Here is a 20600-nt window from a genome sequence, read left to right as displayed (position 1 = left end):
AGGTGTATACAGTCATCACTTACTACATGTTCTACAAACTTCAACTCTTTTATTTCAAATACACACTTGATTGATTTGATGTAGAGCTTATACTCTGTCAGAGTTATAAGCACTTCATCAAGATACTTCAGATATTTGTTATATGAGTTTGAAAAGACTAGAATGTTATTGAGATATACAAGACATGAGATTTCATTCTGTTTATGAAGAATCATATTCATCATTGTTTGAAAGATAACAGGTGCATTTATCAGATCAAATGACATTGCTATGAATTTGAACTTCTCTCATTATGTATTAAACACAGTTCATGAGACTGACAGTTTATCTACACAGATCTGCCAGTATTCTGAGAGAAGATCAATCTTCAATAGATATCAGGTGTTTCTGACTGTATTCAACTGTTGTTGAATCTGTGACAGTGAATATTCATTCTTGATCATAAGCTTATTAAGTGTTTAATAATTGATACACATTTGTCACTCTTCACTCACCTTTTTTATGAATAGAACTGGAAAGTCTCATGTGCTTGATGAGAGTTATATGAGATCATGTTCTAGAAGATCAGTGATCTGACACTTCTGTTCTTCAAGATATGTTTGTGACAGAGAGTACACATTCTGATTAACTGATTTTATGTCTCTCATGTCAATCTCATGTATAAATTCTTGTTCTGATGACAATTTCAGTGAAAGATCTGTTCAGAAGATCTTTCTATGCTTCTTCAGAAGCTTCTTTATACACTTGTTCTCTTATATATTCTTTATCTTGATTTTCTCTGCTTTCAGATCTCATATGATATACAGAATGCTTTCAGATGAGATCTTGTGAATTATTCTCTTTACTTATTGATATGTAAGCAGATTTAACTCTTCTATATCAGAGATGTGAAATGTCCTTCTCATATCAGTTGATAGAATTATATGAATCATTTTCTTTCTATCAGTCAACTGCATATAGCATGTACATCATTGAATCTGCAGATTGAACCTTTGAAATCAATCAAGTTCAAGAATAAGATTGTATTTCACATTCTGCAGCTCTCGCGCTCAAATATAGCAAGATCATCCTCTGAAGTGCAAGGGAACTCTTACTCTTGCAGATGATATCAAATATTGATTATCAGATAATCTTATATGTCAGAGATTCTTCACTCAGTGAATTCCTTTCAATCTTCAGATTATATGATTATTAATATATTGTGTAGAAGCTTCTGTGTCTGCTAACACTTTTGCAGCCATCTCTTAATTCTTACTCAAGTGCTCTCTATACATTAACATTTCAGGTCTCAAGGTATTGAGATGAGTGTTCACTTCATCCTCATCTGCATCTCAGTCAGAAGCCTGCTTTCTCTTGATATTTACAGAATTCAGAGAATCATCTAATGCAGGCATCTCTTTCACTTTGAAGACTTTTCATAGAATATCAGTAAGTGTCTCTGAGCTCACTGATTCTGCTAGTTTTTTAACTTCCTTGCTTCTCTTGACTGCACATGCTAAGTGCAATCTTTTGCATTATGATTTTAATATCTGCAGTTAAAGCAAGCTCAATGCTCACAATATCAAGGTTTTCACTCAGAGAATTTCTTTTTCAGAGAATTCAGCACTTTAGTGATAGTATTCAGATCTAGATTTATCATGTTCAGATGTATAACTTATATTATAGAAGTCTGATTACTCATTCTTCACTGAGATATACTCAATTGCAGTATTTTCTGTTACAATTGACTCACTTATTTCTGTATAATGAGAATGTTGTATACTTCTTTCACTGTGTCTGGTTATAAGGTTAAGCATTTTCATTCTGCTCTCAACTCAGATGTAAGATCATGAATAAAGATCTATAAACAGAAAGAAGTTGAAAGCTCTTCATTCAATGTGAGATAGTGTAAGCTGAAGTGTGTGAAGTACAATGTAAGATTACTTACTTATCTACACTCAGTGAAGTGTTTGTAATGCTTATCTTATATATTCACTTTCTCAAAGTTGTACAAGATTCATTTGAAAAACTCATTTCATATTTATGAGAATGAATATCACTTCAGGTCTGTGAGATTCATCTTTTCATCAGTCATTCATAATGACTTTGCTTTTTCATGTAGAAATGTGGCAGATCTTAAGACTTGTTAGAATTCTGTTGACTGTCTGTCTGTAAGTTCTTGTTTAATCTGATAATATGATTACATCTGACTTAGTCAGCTGATTGCAGCATTATTTTTTCAGTTGTTATTAAAGCTTAATAACTTCAGCAGATCTTCTGACTTGATGTATCTCATGCTCAGATTCTCATTCTGTGCAGCAGTCTCTGATAATGTGTATGCTTCTGAAGAGATTGTGAATAATTATAATAAGATCTTCAGATTCAGTGTAGTCATCTGTCTGTGTAAATGTTCAATCTCCTGCTACAGACCTAAGATCTGGTTTTCTCTATTCTTATTGATGATGGTGATTGCATCAGTGAAGCTCTTCATAGTGAATGCCTGATCTGCAGTGAATATCAATTATTGTTTGACTTCTGTCTCAGTCTGTCACTGTGTACACAAGACCTCAATCTCATTTAGAATCCTTGTACATGTACAGAGCTTTGATTCTGGTTCAGCAGTCTCAGTCACTTTTCTTACTGCTTTGAGTAAATCCTCTGAGAGGTTCTGCATATCTTTCAGTTCAGGTAGCAGAGAAGAGTGTTGTTTATATCAGCTAGAAGAGGTATTCATTTCAGTGGTTTCTCATTGATTGTACAATGTCTATCATTATCACTGTATTGTTATATCACTATATCACTGTATCATTATATCACTATATCATTATATCACTATATCACTCTGTTATCATTATACAACTTCAGTGATGATCATCTCTTCTTTTATCCTTCTTTTGAGTAGGGAGTGAACTTCTTTGAATCTGATTCACTGCTTCCATCTTCTTTCTCACACCTCATCTGTTCGCGTCTCATATGTGGCATGCATCTGAGTGTGGAGTTTTCCCTCTACAAGCAAAGCAGCATCAATTGAATGCTCTTCTGCTCACTGCTCTTCATACACTATCTTTTAAGGCATTTTCTAGGATCACACTGGCATGATAACTACAAATTGCTTTGTAGGCGGAATTATCACGCTCTGAAGGAGCCTGTGCTTCTCACTGGTTTTTAGACATGCTATCAGATGTGATTCAAAGGTTGCTTAAGCCAGTGTACAATTACAGGCATACACTGGCTTCTTATATATTGAATCTCGTACGCTAAATTAATTAGCGGCCGCTAGGGCCCCTTTACATTTGTACGCGTACGCTAGTAGTTCGGAAGCGGCCGCGTTATTATCCGATGGTTGTACATTCTTCCGAACCACAATTCTTCACTCACTATAAAGAAATATTAAAAAAGATTTGATAAAGATCTCTGTTTCAACTGCAAAGCTGGTGATTACTATATCAGTAATTGTAAGAAGCTGAAGGAAGAGAAGAAACTGAGAAGATATCTTCTCAAAGTTGACTTCTCTTCTGACAAATATATTCACAGAAGATAAAGAAGAGAAAGAAAAGAATTGATAATTCTCACATCTTTAAGTTCATGTTACAATCACAATGTATACTCTGAATAAGAAGATATCAGTGAGATATCTACTTAACTTTAGAATAGATGTTAACTTCATATTCTATTCCTTTTCTTTGATGAAGAATTGAAAGAAAGATAAATTTCATCAGGCCATGTAAAATTTACTGATGAAACAAAATACTATCATTTTGACATAATTCAAGCAAAGTGTGTGATCACAGACTTAGAAGAAATCTTCAAGAAGAGCAGTCTGCTTCTTTATACAGTTAATATCATAGATGAGAACATCATTCTAAATCTTCTGTGATTGAGAGAAAACAATTCTCTCATTGACTGAGTCACTCAGAGGTGATGATATCATCTCACTGATGAAGAGACAGTAATAGAGAAATCTGAAGAGTTTCATCAGAAGAATCTTGAGAAAAAGATTAAGTTGATATACTGCATAGCAGGTGATTGAGACTTAGAAATAGATGAAGAAGCCATCACTCTCACTGCAAGATTAGCAGCAGTATCTGTCATTGAAGACAGATGTACATAATGTCTCTTTACAGATTTTAAGAATATCTTTTCAGAAAGAGAAGCAGTGAAGTTTCCTGATATCAAGATACAATACAAGATTTACCTTGAAGACAGTGTAACAGCACTGTACAGACTTCTTTACAACTTATCTATAAAGAAATTGAATGTTCTGCATAAATATCTTGAAGAAGCACAATTAAAGAACTGAATATATTCATCAAAGAGTTCAGCAGAAGCATCTATACTCTTTGTACTTAAGAAGAATAGTAGGCTACATCTATGTGTAGACTACAGAGGCCTTAACAAGGTGATAGTTAAGAATTGCTATTCATTATCATTGATTGATAAGATGATTGATCAATTATCTGAAGCAAAGATATTCTCAAAGATTGATATACAGAATGCCTATCATAGAATTAGAGTTAATGAAGATAATGTTTGAAAAATGACTTTTTATATCAAGTACAGCAATTTTGAATATCTTGTTTTACCTTTTAATCTCTGTAATGCTCCAGCCATCTTTTAGATCTATATAAATGAGACACTGTAGGGCCTTATCAATGTCTCCTGCATAGTATACCTGGACAACATTTTAATCTTCTCAAAAACAGAGAAAGAACATAATATTCATGTTTGAGAAGTGTTAAGTCACTTGAGACAGTATCAACTCTATATAAACACTGAAAAATGCTCATTCTATATGCAGGAGATTGATTTCTTAGATTATGTTATTGAGATGAATGGCATTTCAATGAACAGAAGTCAGATCTTCATTATTGAGAACTGGCCAGCACTGCAAATATACTGTAAGATACAGGTATTTCTAGAATTTGCAAATTTCTACAGATGATTCATCTATGTATATTCACAGATTACTGCCTCTCTTACAGATCTGTTGAAGAGAAGTGTAAAAGACAGAAAAACAGAACTGTTTATTCTCACTCAAGACATTATACAGGCATTTACAGAATTGAAACAAGCTTTCACAGATATCACAATACTGAATCACTTTAATTCTGACTTACTCAGTCAGTGTGAGACTGACATATTCAGAAATGAGATCTGTGAAATCTTTTCACAGTTGACATCAGAGATCTTTCAATATTGAAAGAATCAGAGAATAATCACTTCTGAAGAAACAGACAATGAATTGTCTGTGAGAGAAGGCTTTTTCACAGAGTCTATAAGACACTGTGAATGAAGATCAGTGATCTTCTTCTTCAAGAAGTTATCACTCATATAGAGAAGGTATGATACTCATGATCAGAAGATGTTAACAATTGTCAAATTCTTTAAGATCTAGTGATATTATCTTCAGAATAGTAAGTACTCAGTGTAAGTTCTCACTGATCATACAAATCTGCATTACTTCTTGACAATAAAGAGCTTGACAGAACATTAAGCCAGGTGAATGAAGCTGCTTTCAGAGTATGATTTCTATATCTGATACTGTTCAGGTCAGCTTAACCTCACTGACACACTGTCTAGACAGCTCAATTATAATATTATTAATATGAAGAAGAATTCTATAAAAGAACCTCTGTCATCACTGCAGAAGAAGCTGGCTGCAGAGAATTAAGATTCTCTAAAGCTTGAGAACAGTGTCAGAGAGACAGCTGCATAACTCAGTATAGAAGATAAAAGAGAACTCAGATTCTCACAGAGAACTGACACTGAAGATCATGAGCTTCTCATATCATATCTTACAATTATTGAATTGATAAAGAATGAAATGATCTACAATCTTTCAACTCAACTACTTTTGAAATTCATTGATAAAGTATAGAAGAGAAATGTCTCTACTGCAGCTTGAATTCAGAAGTTGAAGAAGAAAGAGTTCAGTTTGAACTTGAAAGAGACAGACTCTGAGCAGAGTGATACTGCTAAGAAATCAAGTCACTGATAACTAGAAGAATATGAACTTCTACTGCTGAATGATTCAGTCTTCATTTCTCATAGCAGGGCAATGTGTCAGAAGTTATTAAGAATTCATCATAATAATTCTCATATGAAGCACTTTGAGTTAGAGAAGACTGAGAAGCTTCTAAAATATAAATATATTTGAAACAAGCTCTGAACAGATGTCAAAGAGTATATTGAAACTTATAATATCTATCAAAGAATAAAGGTCTCACAGTATAAGTAATACAGTGAGTTGATATCACTGTCTGTTTCAAAGAGCTCATGACAGAATCTATTAATGAATTTCATAATTAATCTACTGAAGTTAACAAGAGTCAAAGAATATGACTCAATTTTGATCATTGTTGACTGCTTCACAAAGATAACTAGATATATCTCTATTTATAAAAAGATTAAAGCCCCTGAATTGACTGACCTGTTTTTAAATATCATTATTCATGATCACAGTGCTCTGAAATTGTTGATAACAGATCAAGAATCCCTCTTCATCAGCAAATACTGATCAGCTTTTTACTATTATCTTATAATAAGATGTCTTCTCAGTACTGCATTTCATCTGCAGACTGATGATCAGACTGAACATTAGAATCAGACACTAGAACAGCATCTTCAAGTGTTCTATTTATATTATCAGAATGATTGATTTAAACATCTTCTAATTATTAAATTCATATATAACAATACAAAGAATACAATCTTAAAGGTATCTTCTTTCTATACTTGTTATGAATATAATTCTTCATTACTCAGTGACATCACAGACAATGTTTCAAAGAAAGAGATAGACAGTCAGAATATCAGATAGATACAGAGAACAGAGTATTTCTCAGTATCAGAAGTAAAAGTGAGATTGAAACTTTTAAACAAAGTTCATAAGAAGACAGTAAAAAGTATTCATTACACTTAGAAGTGATAGATGAAATACTATAATTAAAAACATCTTCTGATGAAGTTCTTAATAGAGAATCAAGTGCTACTTTCAGTAAAGAATATCAAGATAACAAGACTGTGTAAGAAGCTCAGTGAGTGATAGCTAGAATCTTTCTCAGTAATAAGAGTAATGAGTAAGCAGATATATGAGTTAAAATTACTCACAGAATTGAAATCAATTCATTCTGTTTTTCATATTTTCTATTTGAAGTTCTATAAGTAATATCTCAGAGTGAAGCTGTCTCAGCTGAATAGTATTAAGATTAAGAGTGATACTGAATATCTTATGAAGAAAATATTAAATAAGTGAACATATTACAGTAAGCTTCAATATCTCATTAAATGAGAAGATTATTCATTATCAGAGAATTCATGAAAACTGCTTGAGCATTTAAAAAATGCTGAGAAAGAGATTACAAGCTATGAGACAGCTAGTAGAGACTGTCTCATTACATATCAGAGACATTGAATAAGAAATGCTGCTTAAGACTTCTTATTTTTTTTAAAGAGTTTTTTAGAGATAATTTCATAGTGATGAGTCAGTGTCTTATAGACTCTGTAACACTCTTCTTCTATTTTCTCTCAAAGAATTTTTTAGAAGTTTAATGAGATTACACAAGTGTAAAATTCCTGAAGTGATTAGAGAAAAGAGATATTGAAAATTAATAAAAAGATTAATATTATCAATTCACAGATCACTGCTATTTTAATAGAGTCACAGCTCACTGAAAAAGTAAAAAGAGAAATCAGAGTCTACTCATTAATAATCACACTTTTATTAAACTTATTCTTCACTGTTGAAGTCTTCAGCACTGATATCTTTGTCTACTGAGAAGTTAGTGCTGCAGTACTGCAGAAGAGTATAAGAAATATATAAAATATTAACTTATTAACTTACAAAGTATCTCAGTCATCTGCTTTAACTAAAGTAAGATTCTCTTTAATCAGCAATTGATCTCTGTGACACTTTTAACAGCAGTATCAGCTGACTTCTTCTTAGAGTCAGTCATTCTGAGATATTTTTTTATCTCAGAGATTCACACTTTCATCTTCTTTTACAGATAAGTAAGAGAGATCTTCTCAGTCTTGATAGAATCTGTCAATACTTGAAGCTTCAAGATTCTCACTCTGTACTGCTTGAGTATCTGAGCTTCTTGTCAGAGCTGATATGACATCTTCTTATAGAGTAGATAATACTTATAGAGAGATAGAAGTTATTATTACAGATATAATAAAAATAACAGAAGTGAGAGAAGAAGTAGATGTATAAAATCTCTCTCTTCTTCAGCTGCTTAGCACAGTGCAGATAAGTAGTAATATCAGTCAGAGACTGTACTGAAGCCTTCTCATAGAGAGAAGATAAAGAAATCATGAGATTCTGCAGACTCAACTCAGCAGTATCTCAAGCAGAGCTCAGACATGCTGTGAGAGAGAAACTACAGATTAGACTTCTCAGAGTCACTGTCTCTGAAATCAAGCTCTTTCTAGAGTTCTCTTCAAATGATCACACAGAGTCATACATCACTGTGTTGATTGAAGAGAGAGACAGCATCACAACAGCAGTGAGAGAGGCAGAGAAAGAACTGAATATGAATGAACTGATCAGCAGAAGAGATGACACCTCACTGCAAGGCACAGCAACTACTGCCGCGGCTGCAAGAGAAGCAGAAGAAGAAGAAGAAGATGTGAAAATGAGAGCAGTGCTTCTGTGACTCATTGACACTGCTGCCTCTGCCTTCAACCTGGCTTTCTTGACAGTCATGAAGGCCGCCGCTGCACCACAAAGACATTTATTCACTAGAAAATGTCAGAATAAGCCCTCTACTGTCCTTCAAGAATGATACTTCCATGCACTCACTATTACAGATGAGAGAGGGGGAGAAAAATGTGTCATGAGAGAGAAGAATCTTTTCAAAAAAATCCTATCACTACTGTTAGCTTTGTCTCTAAAACACACCACTTTTACAGAGAATTTCATATGTAGAATGAAATATATTGAAAGATCTGTAAGTCACTTGTTAATTACATTTTTCATATTTCAAATCAATATATAAGAAACTCACTTATCATGTGTTTAATTTGAACAAAGATGAGAAAAGAAAGATCTATGCAGTCAGCAGAAAAACTTATCTATTTCTTTGTATCACATGCAGTATATACACTGTCAATCAGTTGATAATCATTACTATATAACAAAGATAATTTCTAATTCAGTAATCTTGAGAACATAGAGACTATGCTCTTAAAGAGAAGAGTATTGTCATACTCTCAGCTATGTCAAGACTCTGTTGTGATTTCACATAGCTTATTACTTTTATATGAATGATTTCATCCTGTCTAAACCAGTTTTCAATCACTCTATGATATTATTTGAATGTATCATAGAAAGATCTGATTGATGAATATGAGAATCTTACTTTTATATAAGATCAGCAGATTACTCTTTCTTAGTAATGAGATATCACTGAGATATCACTTCAGCTATTCTTACTTATGAAATGAGAGAAGAGTATCTGCTCATTATCTATATAGAATAGCTAGATACTGACTTCTTATCAAAGAAGTCAGTGATTCATTTTTCTTCTACTGAAATATATACAAGAGTTACTGCATGCTTTATACAATCTTCTTAGTATACTAAGTATTATATCTGTGATATTCTTGCAATAATCTTGTAGCCTATGAGCTCACTATTCAAGCAAGATAGTCAAGCTCACTTATACAGCTTCTCAAACAACTACTTCTACATGACACCGCTGACTAGTCATCACTTCAGTTCCGCCACGTTACAGATAAGTTCTCATGTACTCATAAAATTCAGATAATCAAGACAATGTGAATGTCATGAATTTGTGATAAGAGTTAGTCTGAACAGATGAGCTCTCTCTTCACATCTTAATTATTTCCAGGCTGAATACTTCAGTATAACTAAGAGAGCAGACACAGCTTTATAAGAAGTATCTGATCACATGCACAGATAGTAAGTTCTCAAGACTCTGCTACAACTATACACACTCTGATGTTCAGCTTCTCTGAAGTCTGTGCATTTCTGACAGTCTTTATATTAAATGCAACAATTGTCTGTACTGTGAGTATAATGCTCTCTGCTTCTTTGAAGGGAAAAATTGATAGTTGTAAGAAGATTGAGTGTCACAGATATTAAGAATGTTAGTGTGAATTTTCTTTATTTTTTCTTTATTAGTCTCTAAATTATGTTCACAGCTCTGTTTATTTTCTGTTTTTTTTTTAGCTTTAATAAGAATATGATTTCTTCTTTTCTTATGTACATCACAGACTGTTCATTTCAGTAGAAACTTATTATCTTGTAGACTAGAATTTGCAAATGACAGTGTTAATGTCTTTATTATAATCAGGTTCTTAGTGAAGACTGCATCATTCTGACTTATCAGAATTTACAGTATGAAAGTTATGTCTCAGCTTCTGCAGATATCTTATCTGCTCAGATGATTCTCAAGTGAACTCATTTATCTTATCAGAATATTCTTATCACTGAACCTTGAATCAGAGCTTATAATCTCACTTCTCTGAGTCAATAATTTCTTTAATCTGATATTCTCTTTCACTCTCTAGTGCTTCATGAACAGAGTGATGAGTCACAGAATTCTCTTCTGAGAATTTCTTATATTCACAGAGTAAAGAGACATGAAAAACATTATATATTTATAACTCAGATAACAGTTTCAATCTGTAGAACTGTAAGCTAACTTTCTTCATAATTTTATAAGACTCTGTCTGTAAGAGATTCAGCTTCTTACTAGATCTTTACATGATAATATTTTCTAGACTCAGTCAGACTCTATCATCTTTCTTGAAACTCTTTATAATATACTTAGAGTCATAGTATCTCTTCTAATACTCTTGAGTCTTTCTCAAGAATTTACAGACTTTCTCTCAAATCTTCTGAATTCTCTCAGTCTGTTCACAGATATTATCACACTCTATAGTGTACTCTCACAGGTTTATCAAGATTATTCATGAATAAGTCTTAGTAAGCATCTCAAAGAGAGTTTTATCTGTGCTGACATGCTTTAAGTTATTATACATGAACTTTATAAGTGATAATCAATGCACTCAGTCATTCTAATTGTAATTGACAAAGTATCACAGATACTATTTCAATATACTTATCAGGTGTTCTATCTGATCATCTGTCTATTGATGAAAAGTCATGCTTAGATCTTATAAGATCTTTAGTATAGTTATCAGATCAGATCAGAACTCTTCTACAAAGATTGATTCTCTGTCTGAGACAATGTTCATAGACAACTCATGCAACTGAATCACATCACAGACAAAGATATAAGTTAAATTCTTTGACTTTAAGTTCTTGTAGATGAGTATAAATTGTGTTATCTTAATGAAGTAATTCACTATCATCAGCATACTGTCAAAGCAGATATTATATATGTTCTTGCTTTCAGAGAGGCTTACAAGAGCATTCATTTCTAGCTGTTCCCAAGGTTCTTATGAGATGAATAGAGGAGTAAGTTCTTCATATAATCTGAATCATACTACTCACAAACTCTGATAAATAGAATAAGAATTCACTATCTTCTTTATAAGTTCTTGCATCTTCAGTCAGAAGTATTTTCTTATAAGCAACTTATAAGTTCTAGTATCTGCAAAATGACCTGCTAGAGAAGAGTTATAATACCTTTTAATGAGTTCTATACATAGAAACTCATTCACAGGCACATAAATTCAGTTCTCTCTTTGCAAGAGATTATTTAAGTCTCTTTAATTCTTTATTTCTGCAGAATTGATCCCTGCTGTAAGCAGTTTCTGAATTTACTGAGTATATTCATTCTTCAGTTACAGTTCAGACAATCTGAATAGAAGATCTTATAAAGACTTATACTCTGTTTCTTCTTACATCAGGTCTTTCACAGCACTTCTTGAAGCCTGTAAACTCTTCAGATTATAGATACTCTCTTCAAGAATTCTCACAGAGATTCTTAAAGTGTTGACTCTCAGTGTTATAGAGAGTAGTTGTACAGACTTCTTTTCTCTCTCTTTTCTCTTCTCTTATAAGAGATTGAGAGACTCTTAAGTTAATCTCTTTATAACACTCAGTCTGAGCATTCTGTGAAGCTTTTCTGTCTTCTCTAGTCTCTCTGTGTCTGTCATTCTGGTCTTCTTAATATAGTCTGATCTGTAAGAGAGTCTGTTCACTGAGTTCTTAGTTTTCTTAATATATTCTATCTTGAATCAGAACTCACTCAGTCTCTGAGCTCAGTGAACCTGCTACTGCAAGAGTTTCTTAATTGAAGTAAACTGTTATAAGCTATCATAATCAGTTCTAATAGTAATCACTGTTATAAGACTCTCAAAGTAGTGATATCAGTGATGAAAGAATTTCACTATTATAAGAAGCTTCTGATTATAAATATTATAGTTAATCTCTGCAGATTGCATCTTCTATGAGAAAAAGATCACTGAAACTCAGTTCTCATTTAACTGTAGTTATGAGACTATTTCTGAAATTGTAAAGAAGAAGACATCTGTCTTTAATCTGATTAAAAGCAAGAGATTAAAGTGGAATAGTATCACTGTATTCATAAATACCTGTTTTAATCTTATAAAGATCTTATGAGCTTCTGAGATAAAAAAGTTCTTACAGCTCTTTCTTCTCAACAATCTTTTCATTCTCTATTTATAGAATGACTTCTTTTTATTTTCACTCTTCAGTATATCTGTAAGAGTCAAGAAGATTCTTATGAATACAAAGATAAATTATCTATAGAAATTCACAAAGCTCAGAAAGATCTGAATCTCATGAATACTAGTTAGCTCTGATTATAATAGAATAGTCTCAATCTGCAAAGATTTTATCTGAATATTATCTGCAGTGATTATATATTCTAGGAAATTAATCTGATAAGCACTGAAGTTGCACTTTGTAAGCTTAACATACAGTTCTGTCTCATCTAAGATCTTTAACACACTTCATACATACTCAGTGTGTTCTTTCTTCTTTGCAGAGTACATTATTACATCATTCAGATATATTATTATAAAGACATTCAGATATACATAAAGTGTTTTATTGATGAAAGACTGAAATACTGCAGAGATATTAGTCAGATTAAAAGACATTACTAGATATTTAAACAATCTCAGTGCAGTTCTAAAGACAGTCTTTCATTCATTCTCAGACTGTATTTACAGCTGTGTATATATATTAATCATATTCAGTTGTGTGAATATGACAGCTCTTATGAGATGATTGATCACATTCTCAATCAGAGATAGAAGATAACAGCTCTTTATTATCTTGAAGTTCAGATTACAGTAGTCTATACATAATCTGAGATCTTTATTCTTCTTCTTCATAAACATCACAGAGGCTCTCACAGAGGCCTATGAAGATTGAATAAAGTCATTCTTCAGATTCTTCTTTACATAGGTCTGTAAGACCTCTGTTTCATGATAAGAGAGCTTATAGATTAATTCTCAGAAGAGTTTCTATTCTTCTATTAAATTTATTATCAGATTCTTCTTACAGTGAGAAGAAAGCTCAGCTGTCTTAGCTGAGCTGAATATCTCTGTGAGATCTCAGTATTTCTCTGATATCTGAAGCTCAGTTTTCATGACTGCGAGATTCTCAGACACTTGTAAAGTTATTATATAGATGAGCTTGTCTTCTCTAATTAACTCTGCAGTATCAACTGATTCTATCTCTGTGAGTGAGTCTGCTAATACTGATTAGAAGTATAAACCTGACTCACAGACAGCTATATGTGAATTGTATCTTTGAAGTTATACAAGTTTTAAATACATGTTATCTATGATATCTGTGATAATCACAGTTTCTGCAAATCTTCTTCAGATTTTAGAGAGATCTTATAATTCAAAGATAATTCTTACAAGTCTCTCAGCTCTCAGATCTGAATTCTCACACTCTACTTATTATAAGAGCAGATTCTCAGTCTTCATCTTTCAGTCTATTTACTCTGTGAGCTTTAGAGACATTACAGTGACCTGGGATTCTGAGTTCATTAATACTTTTCATGCTTGTGAGACAGCAGTACTGTAGTACAGTCTCTTTTTATAAGTAAGTATTTTCATCAGAGAAGCAACAGATTCAGATGTCAGCTTCAGAGCTCTTAAGAAGACTGTTACTGACTCTGTTTATAACTTCTTAAATTTCTATTTTAGTTTGTCTGAACAGTTTGTGTGAAGATGTTCTGATTTAGAATAGATAAAGCAGAGTCTCTTTTTCTTAATCTCTCTATTATATACTCTGTTCACAGAAGCTTGTAAAGCTCTCTCTCTCTGCTCAGCAGTCAGACATGAATCTCTCTATATCTTATTATCTTTTTCTGATAAACCTGTTCTCTGTTATTCTAACTCTTGTAAGACTGATCAGTGATTCACTCTCTATAAGTCTGTGACTCTCACAGTGATCTGTAAGTGATGAATAAAAGTCATCAGTTTCTTCAGAATCAAGAACTTAGAGTCTTACTTAATGAGCTTGTTCTGCATGTCTTTATTCAGTCTCTTTATAAATATCATCATTCAGGTCTTGTTTCAGAGCTCTGTTTTCACAGATTTCAATTCACATTATAATTCTATGAAGCACTGTGAGTAGTCTTTATCAGATTTCTCACCTCTTTTTCTAATATTGATAATTGCAGCTCAGATGTTCTCTGTCTGACTCACAGAGTCTCTTAACTTATTCTCTAGATAGATCTTGAGAACAGATCAGTGAGATCTCTTATAATCATTTTCTAAATAATTCAGTCAGTTCTTGACTTCAGTGTAATAGAGATCTGTTATTATATAGATAACAGCTTCTTCATCTTTCATATCACACAGCTGAGCTTGTGACTCAATTTCAAATACAAACTTATAAAAGCTTTTATAGATTGTGATTTAATAAGTAATCTTAAGTGATTGTAACTTAAGAAAGTTTCTTTTCAGTTCACAGATATCTCTGAAGATCATGTCTAGAGACTCAGTTCAAGAGTGTTTGCAAACAGTAAGCATTTCTTGTAGAAAAATAGCTTGATTCTGTAGAAGATGCTCAAGAATGTTCTTCACTGAGATTGATTTATTCATGAGTTAAGAGAGTTTCTCTGTCACAGATGCAGAGAATGATGTTCTGTGAATAATTGATAAGTTCTCTAAGACTTCTTTTACAGAGATTATTCATGATTCAGATGACTGCTTCTGAGTGTCTGCAGTAAAGTTTACAGAGATTGAAGTATATAAGTTTCTAGTTCTTTCAGTTATAATAGACAGTTGCTGACTGACTGAGCTTGAAATGTAAGAATAAGTGCTTACAGATGATTATTCAGGTGTTTGCAGCTTGATGTGATATATACTGTTAACTACTAGAAGTATTCACAGTAGAAAGATAAAATGTAGAGATTAAATGTATAATAGTATTCAAGCTGAGTTATGAATAGTATTCATGAACTTCAGTCTATATAGTTGTGTGTAGCCAAGGGCCGCTAGCCCTATTAGTTACGCGAGAGATAGAAATAGGGGTAAAGAATCCGCGAGAAGCGGGATTTCTTACACTTATCAGTATGAAAAGTATTGATAAACTCAGAATCTCAGGTCACTGTAGTGTTTCTAAAGCTCATAGAGTAAATGAGCTGAGTGATGAAAACTGAGAATCTGCTCTTATAATAAGCAGAGTATGAGAACTCAGATCTGAGAGCTGAGAAACTTGTAAGAATTATCTTTGAATTATAAGATCTCTTCAGAATCTGAAGAAGATTTATAGAAACTGTGATTATCACAGACATCACAGATGATATGTACTTAAGACTTGTATAACTTCAAAGACATAATCTGTACATAGCTGTTCACAAGTCAGGTTTATACTTCTGATCAGTGTTGACAGACTTATTCATGAAGATAGAATCAGTTGATGCTGTAGAGTTGATTAGAGAAGACAAGCTCATCTATATAATAACTTTATAAATGTCTAAGAACTTTGCAGTTATGAAAACTGAGCTTCAGATATCAGAGAAATATCAAGATCTTACAGAGATATTCAGTTCAGCTAAGACAGCTGAGCTTTCATCTTATTATAAGAAGAATTGAATAATAGATTTGATAGAAGAATAGAAACTCTTCTGAGAATCAATCTATAAGCTCTCTCATCACAAGACAGAGGTCTTACAGACTTATATAAAGAAGAATCTGAAGAATGACTTTATCTGATCTTCACAGGTCTCTGTGAAAGTCTCTGTGATATTTGTAAAGAAGAAGAATGAAGATCTCAGATTGTATATAAACTACTGTAATCTGAACTTCAAGATTATAAAGAGTCACTATTCTCTGTCTCTGATTGAGAATGTGATTGATTATCTTACAGAAGCTGTCATATTCACACAACTGAATGTGATCAATGAATATACACAGCTGTAAATATAATCTGAGAATGAATAAAAGACTGTCTTTAGAACTGCACTGAGATTATTTGAATATCTAGTGATACCTTTTGATTTGACTAATATCTTCGCCCCGGTGGCCGAATGGTTAATGCGGCCACCTGGTAGTGCCTTGGCTTGGGAAACCAAGGCGCGTGGGTTCGAAACCCGCAGGGGATACATTAAATCCGGAACTCAAGCACCTCAGGTTCCTAATAAATACAGAGGTGTACAAATCGCTTCAATGAATCGCTCTATGTTCCTGGGCTGGGAAGTTATTATCGCATGTATCTAATTGTCACTCCCTTGTATTTTCCTATGTTCTTGTTATCTTGGCGTGGTCTCAACACCTGTATTTCCTCCTGTATAACCAACACTTGACCTGTATTTAACATCACGCAAGGACTCATCATAAGCTCCGCTTGCATATGAGTATAATGAAAGAATAATAATAATAATAATGACTAATATCTTCATAGTATTTCAGTCTTTTATTAATAGAACACTTTATATATATCTGAATATCTTCATGATAATATATCTGAATAATGTGATGATATACTTTACAAAGAAGAAAGAACATACTGAGCATGTATAAACTGTGTTAAAGGTCTTAGATGAGATAGAACTGTATATTAAGCTTGTAAAATACAACTTCAGTGTCTATTGAATTAATTTTCTAGAATATATAATCATTACAGATGATATTCAGATAAAATCTTTACAGATTAAGACTATTCTATTATGATCAATGTTAACTAGTATTCATAAGATTCAGATCTTTCTGAGCTTTGTGAATTTCTATAGACAGTTTATCTTTGTATTTATAAGAATCTTCTTAACTCTTACAGACATGCTGAAGAATGAAAATAAGAAGAAGTCATTCTATGAATAAAGAATGAAAAGATTGTTAAGAAGAGAGAGTTGTAAGAACTTTCTTATCTTAGAAGCTTACAGAGTCTTTGTAAGATTAAAACAGATATTCACAGATACAGTGATACTGTTTCACTTTGATCTCTTACTCTTAATCAGATTGAAGACAGATGTCTTCTTCTTTATAATTTCAGAAATAGTCTCATAACTACAGTTAAATGAGAACTGAGTTTCAGTTGTGATTCAAAGGTTGCTTGAGTCAGTGTACAATTACAGGCGTACGCCGGCTTCTTATATATTGTATGCTAAATTAATTAGTGGCTGCTATGGCCCCTTTACACTTGTAAGCAAGTTTGGAAGCGGCTGCGTTATTATTTAACAGTCATACATTCTTTCAAATTACATTCTCTCTCACCAGATTCAGTCATGCTCACATGATCATATCATACACTCTAGCTTCATGCAGATTAGCTCATCACTAGTGTTTCACAATTATATAATCTATCTCTGATTCAGCTAGCATTCTGTATACACTCTCACAAAGAAACTTTCACTATATTACACTACTCATTCACTAACTTTTCTCATTCTTCAATCATCTTCTTCATCATCATTATTATCAAACATTATTATTATTTCATTCAAGATTACTATCTCTTCTTCTGTTTAACACCTTCTATCTGTTTATCTATCACATTATACATATTTCTGGTGATGATCCTCTGTTCTCACAATAAGTGTTATCATAGTGCTTATACTGAGCAGTTCATTAGCAGTAAGTGTAATGCATTGTGAAATGTGACCAGGACTTGTTTATCTTCTAACAATTATCAGAACATACTATCATGAATGACATATCTTCTTCATCTTCTTATACACTCTCAACTCTCTTTTCTTCAGCAGTATCTGATCATGTTTTTCTGATTGTGTTATATAGTCACAGATGCTGATGTTTTAATTCACATAGAATTTTCACATGTTGACAGATCTGTGTCTGCTAATAATTGTAATCTCAATGTTGAATCATTGATTGAGAACTTGAAAAACATGATAATGAAGAAATTGTCTGTGTCATGTGTAACTGAGTCTTCTGCATCTCTCTCTATTCTCTCTGTTTCTTTCTCTACTGCTTCTTCTTAATCTTCTACACCTGTTCCTGTGTCTGATTCTCTCACTCTCACTATCTCTATTCCCATGACTTCTACTTCTGCTACTTCTGCTCTCATCACTGCCTTCATTACTAGCTCTCCCTGTTTCAAGAAGATGTTATGTAGACTTGATAAATCATGTTTTTCAGTGCATACACTCTCACTCTTCTTATCAATCTCTAGAATAATTTATTGTATAAAGATAGCATATGACATGACTATCTGAAGCTCAGTTGTGAACACTGATTATTACATCTGTTTTAAATATTTATGATGAGATAATTATTTATTTATATCAGAGAATCACCTTCTCTCTTAACAGTATCAAGATTATAAGTCTTTTTTCTTTTCATTTTTTTTTTCTGACACTGATTTTCCTGTTCTTAGGAAAAATCATTATAGATTTTATTATACACAAAGTCATGATATTCACAGATATCAAGAAACTTTTTATAACTGTAAAATTCAATATTATAAGAATATTCACTCTGATGAATTTCTTTGAAATGATAGATTCATATCAGCCTATTCTCTAATGTCTGTCATTCAACTTCATGATGCAGGCAAAAGATATCTGTGTTTTCAGAAACAGGAACACAGATGTCATACTCTTTTACACTTGCAGATATGAGGCTCATACATCTTGTCTGAGATGTTGTCATGAAAATAAGCTGTTCACACACTGTGTTCTGCTTTCTGCATTCTCTTATATCTCTCTCTCTCTTTCTGAGAAGCCTTATGCATGTTGTAACTGCATGTACAATTCTAGGATCAGCAGGTGTTTATTCAGTAATTGTTATCCCTGCTTTTGCAGTTTTATACACTAACAATAGTTCTTAGTTGCTCTGACATCAGAGATCATTTTAATCAAAGATGATAACACTGCTGAGACTACTCTCTCTCACTCTCAAGCTTCTCTCATCACTTTCTCTCTCTCTTCTGTGAGAAAGGTTGTGCACATATCAGATTATAAGTATTTAGCTCTGAGTGACTTCTGTCATTATTCATTCAGTTCTGTGTCTTCTTCTTTCATTTCTTCTATCTCTGTTCTCTCTGTTCTGGCTTCTGGTCCTGCAGATCCTGCACTCTTCTTCAATTTTTCTATGTATACACATACACATTTCTATATTGATATTTCAGCCAATCTTGCAATAAATGATATTAATGTTGTATACAGAGTGATAGAGAAATCAGAGATATATACAGTGTTATTATAAGAGTGACTTACAGCTCTTGAATTTCTTGCAGATCTCAAGTTTTGAGATTTTCTTTGTTTTTGACATTTTTCAGATGACATGATGTTGAAAATAGATTAAATGTGTGACATATGAAAATGAATAAGATATATATGATAATATTTGTCTTTTACAGCTGACTCTTACAGTTAATAATTAATTCATTATCTCTTTTCTTTTCTTATGTTTTTTCTTTATCTATTAGTCACTACTCTTATATGATCTCTATATAATACAGCATTCAGTGGCTAGATTCAGCAGCTTTCATCTTTTGTGATTCTGTCTTATACATTATACTGTCTCTCTTCACCTGCTCAGATTACTACAGTAAATAGTTTATTAAAACTAATCTCATTCAATCTCTGAGTGTTTTCAGAAGTTGAGATAACTTGATCTCACATGTCTGTGAATATTTCAGATAGTTTATTCTCTGTAATCTCTGCAATTGAACTGATATAAACAGTTAAATTCAACTCTGAATTCCTTTTTCTTCTGTGATCTGACTCATATACAAGTCTGCTGCTTTAAGACTGCTCTTTACTGTGTTGCATCTGCTGTTTGTAATACATTATTATACAATCAGCTACAGTCTCATCACTTATTGAAGTGTGATATTCATCTGATTTCTTCATTACTTCTCATTCTTTTCTTATAATTGTTAAAAGATTGAAATAAGTGAGATTATCTGATTTATAAGTGTCTATGATTTCTCTTACTTTGTGAGACTTTTCAATTATAAGTCTCTTCTTTTTCAATGCTGATAATAGTACTGTAGATGACCATAATTCACTCAGATTTTATATCTTTACTTTCATAAGTTATGAATTATTTATTAAGTTATGTAAGATTCATCTCTCTGATTCTTTCAATGTGTATATTCTCAAAGAATGTGATTTGAGTATTTTATATAATTCAAATCATCTAGATTGAAACTTCTCAGAACTCTCATTGTATATAAGAACTTATATTCTCATCTTGAGACTTGATTTCTTAACTAGTGAGTCTCATATTCT

At 32.5% G+C, this 20600-nt stretch overlaps 1 protein-coding gene and 1 pseudogene across 2 annotated transcripts; both read left to right on the top strand.

Moving 5' to 3' along the window:
• Nucleotides 1–8294: 8294 nt before the first annotated feature.
• On the top strand, nt 8295–8636 carry BDCG_02216 (uncharacterized protein; the record flags this gene model as incomplete). The annotated part of the gene is made up of 1 exon (XM_045417767.1): nt 8295–8636. One exon carries the CDS (start codon nt 8295–8297, stop codon nt 8634–8636), a length of 342 nt encoding a protein of 113 aa, XP_045274498.1.
• A 7786-nt stretch (nt 8637–16422) lies between these two features.
• On the top strand, nt 16423–16511 carry BDCG_16518 (annotated as a pseudogene). Its single transcript has one exon. The product of its transcript is annotated as a tRNA-OTHER (tRNA).
• Nucleotides 16512–20600: the final 4089 nt, after the last annotated feature.

This window comes from Blastomyces dermatitidis (assembly GCF_000003525.1).
Source record: "Blastomyces dermatitidis ER-3 genomic scaffold supercont1.2, whole genome shotgun sequence".
Classification (NCBI taxonomy): Eukaryota; Fungi; Ascomycota; class Eurotiomycetes; order Onygenales; family Ajellomycetaceae; genus Blastomyces; species Blastomyces dermatitidis.
The sequence above is the reverse complement of the archived record's forward strand: the minus strand, read 5'-3'. Positions and strand labels throughout refer to the sequence as shown.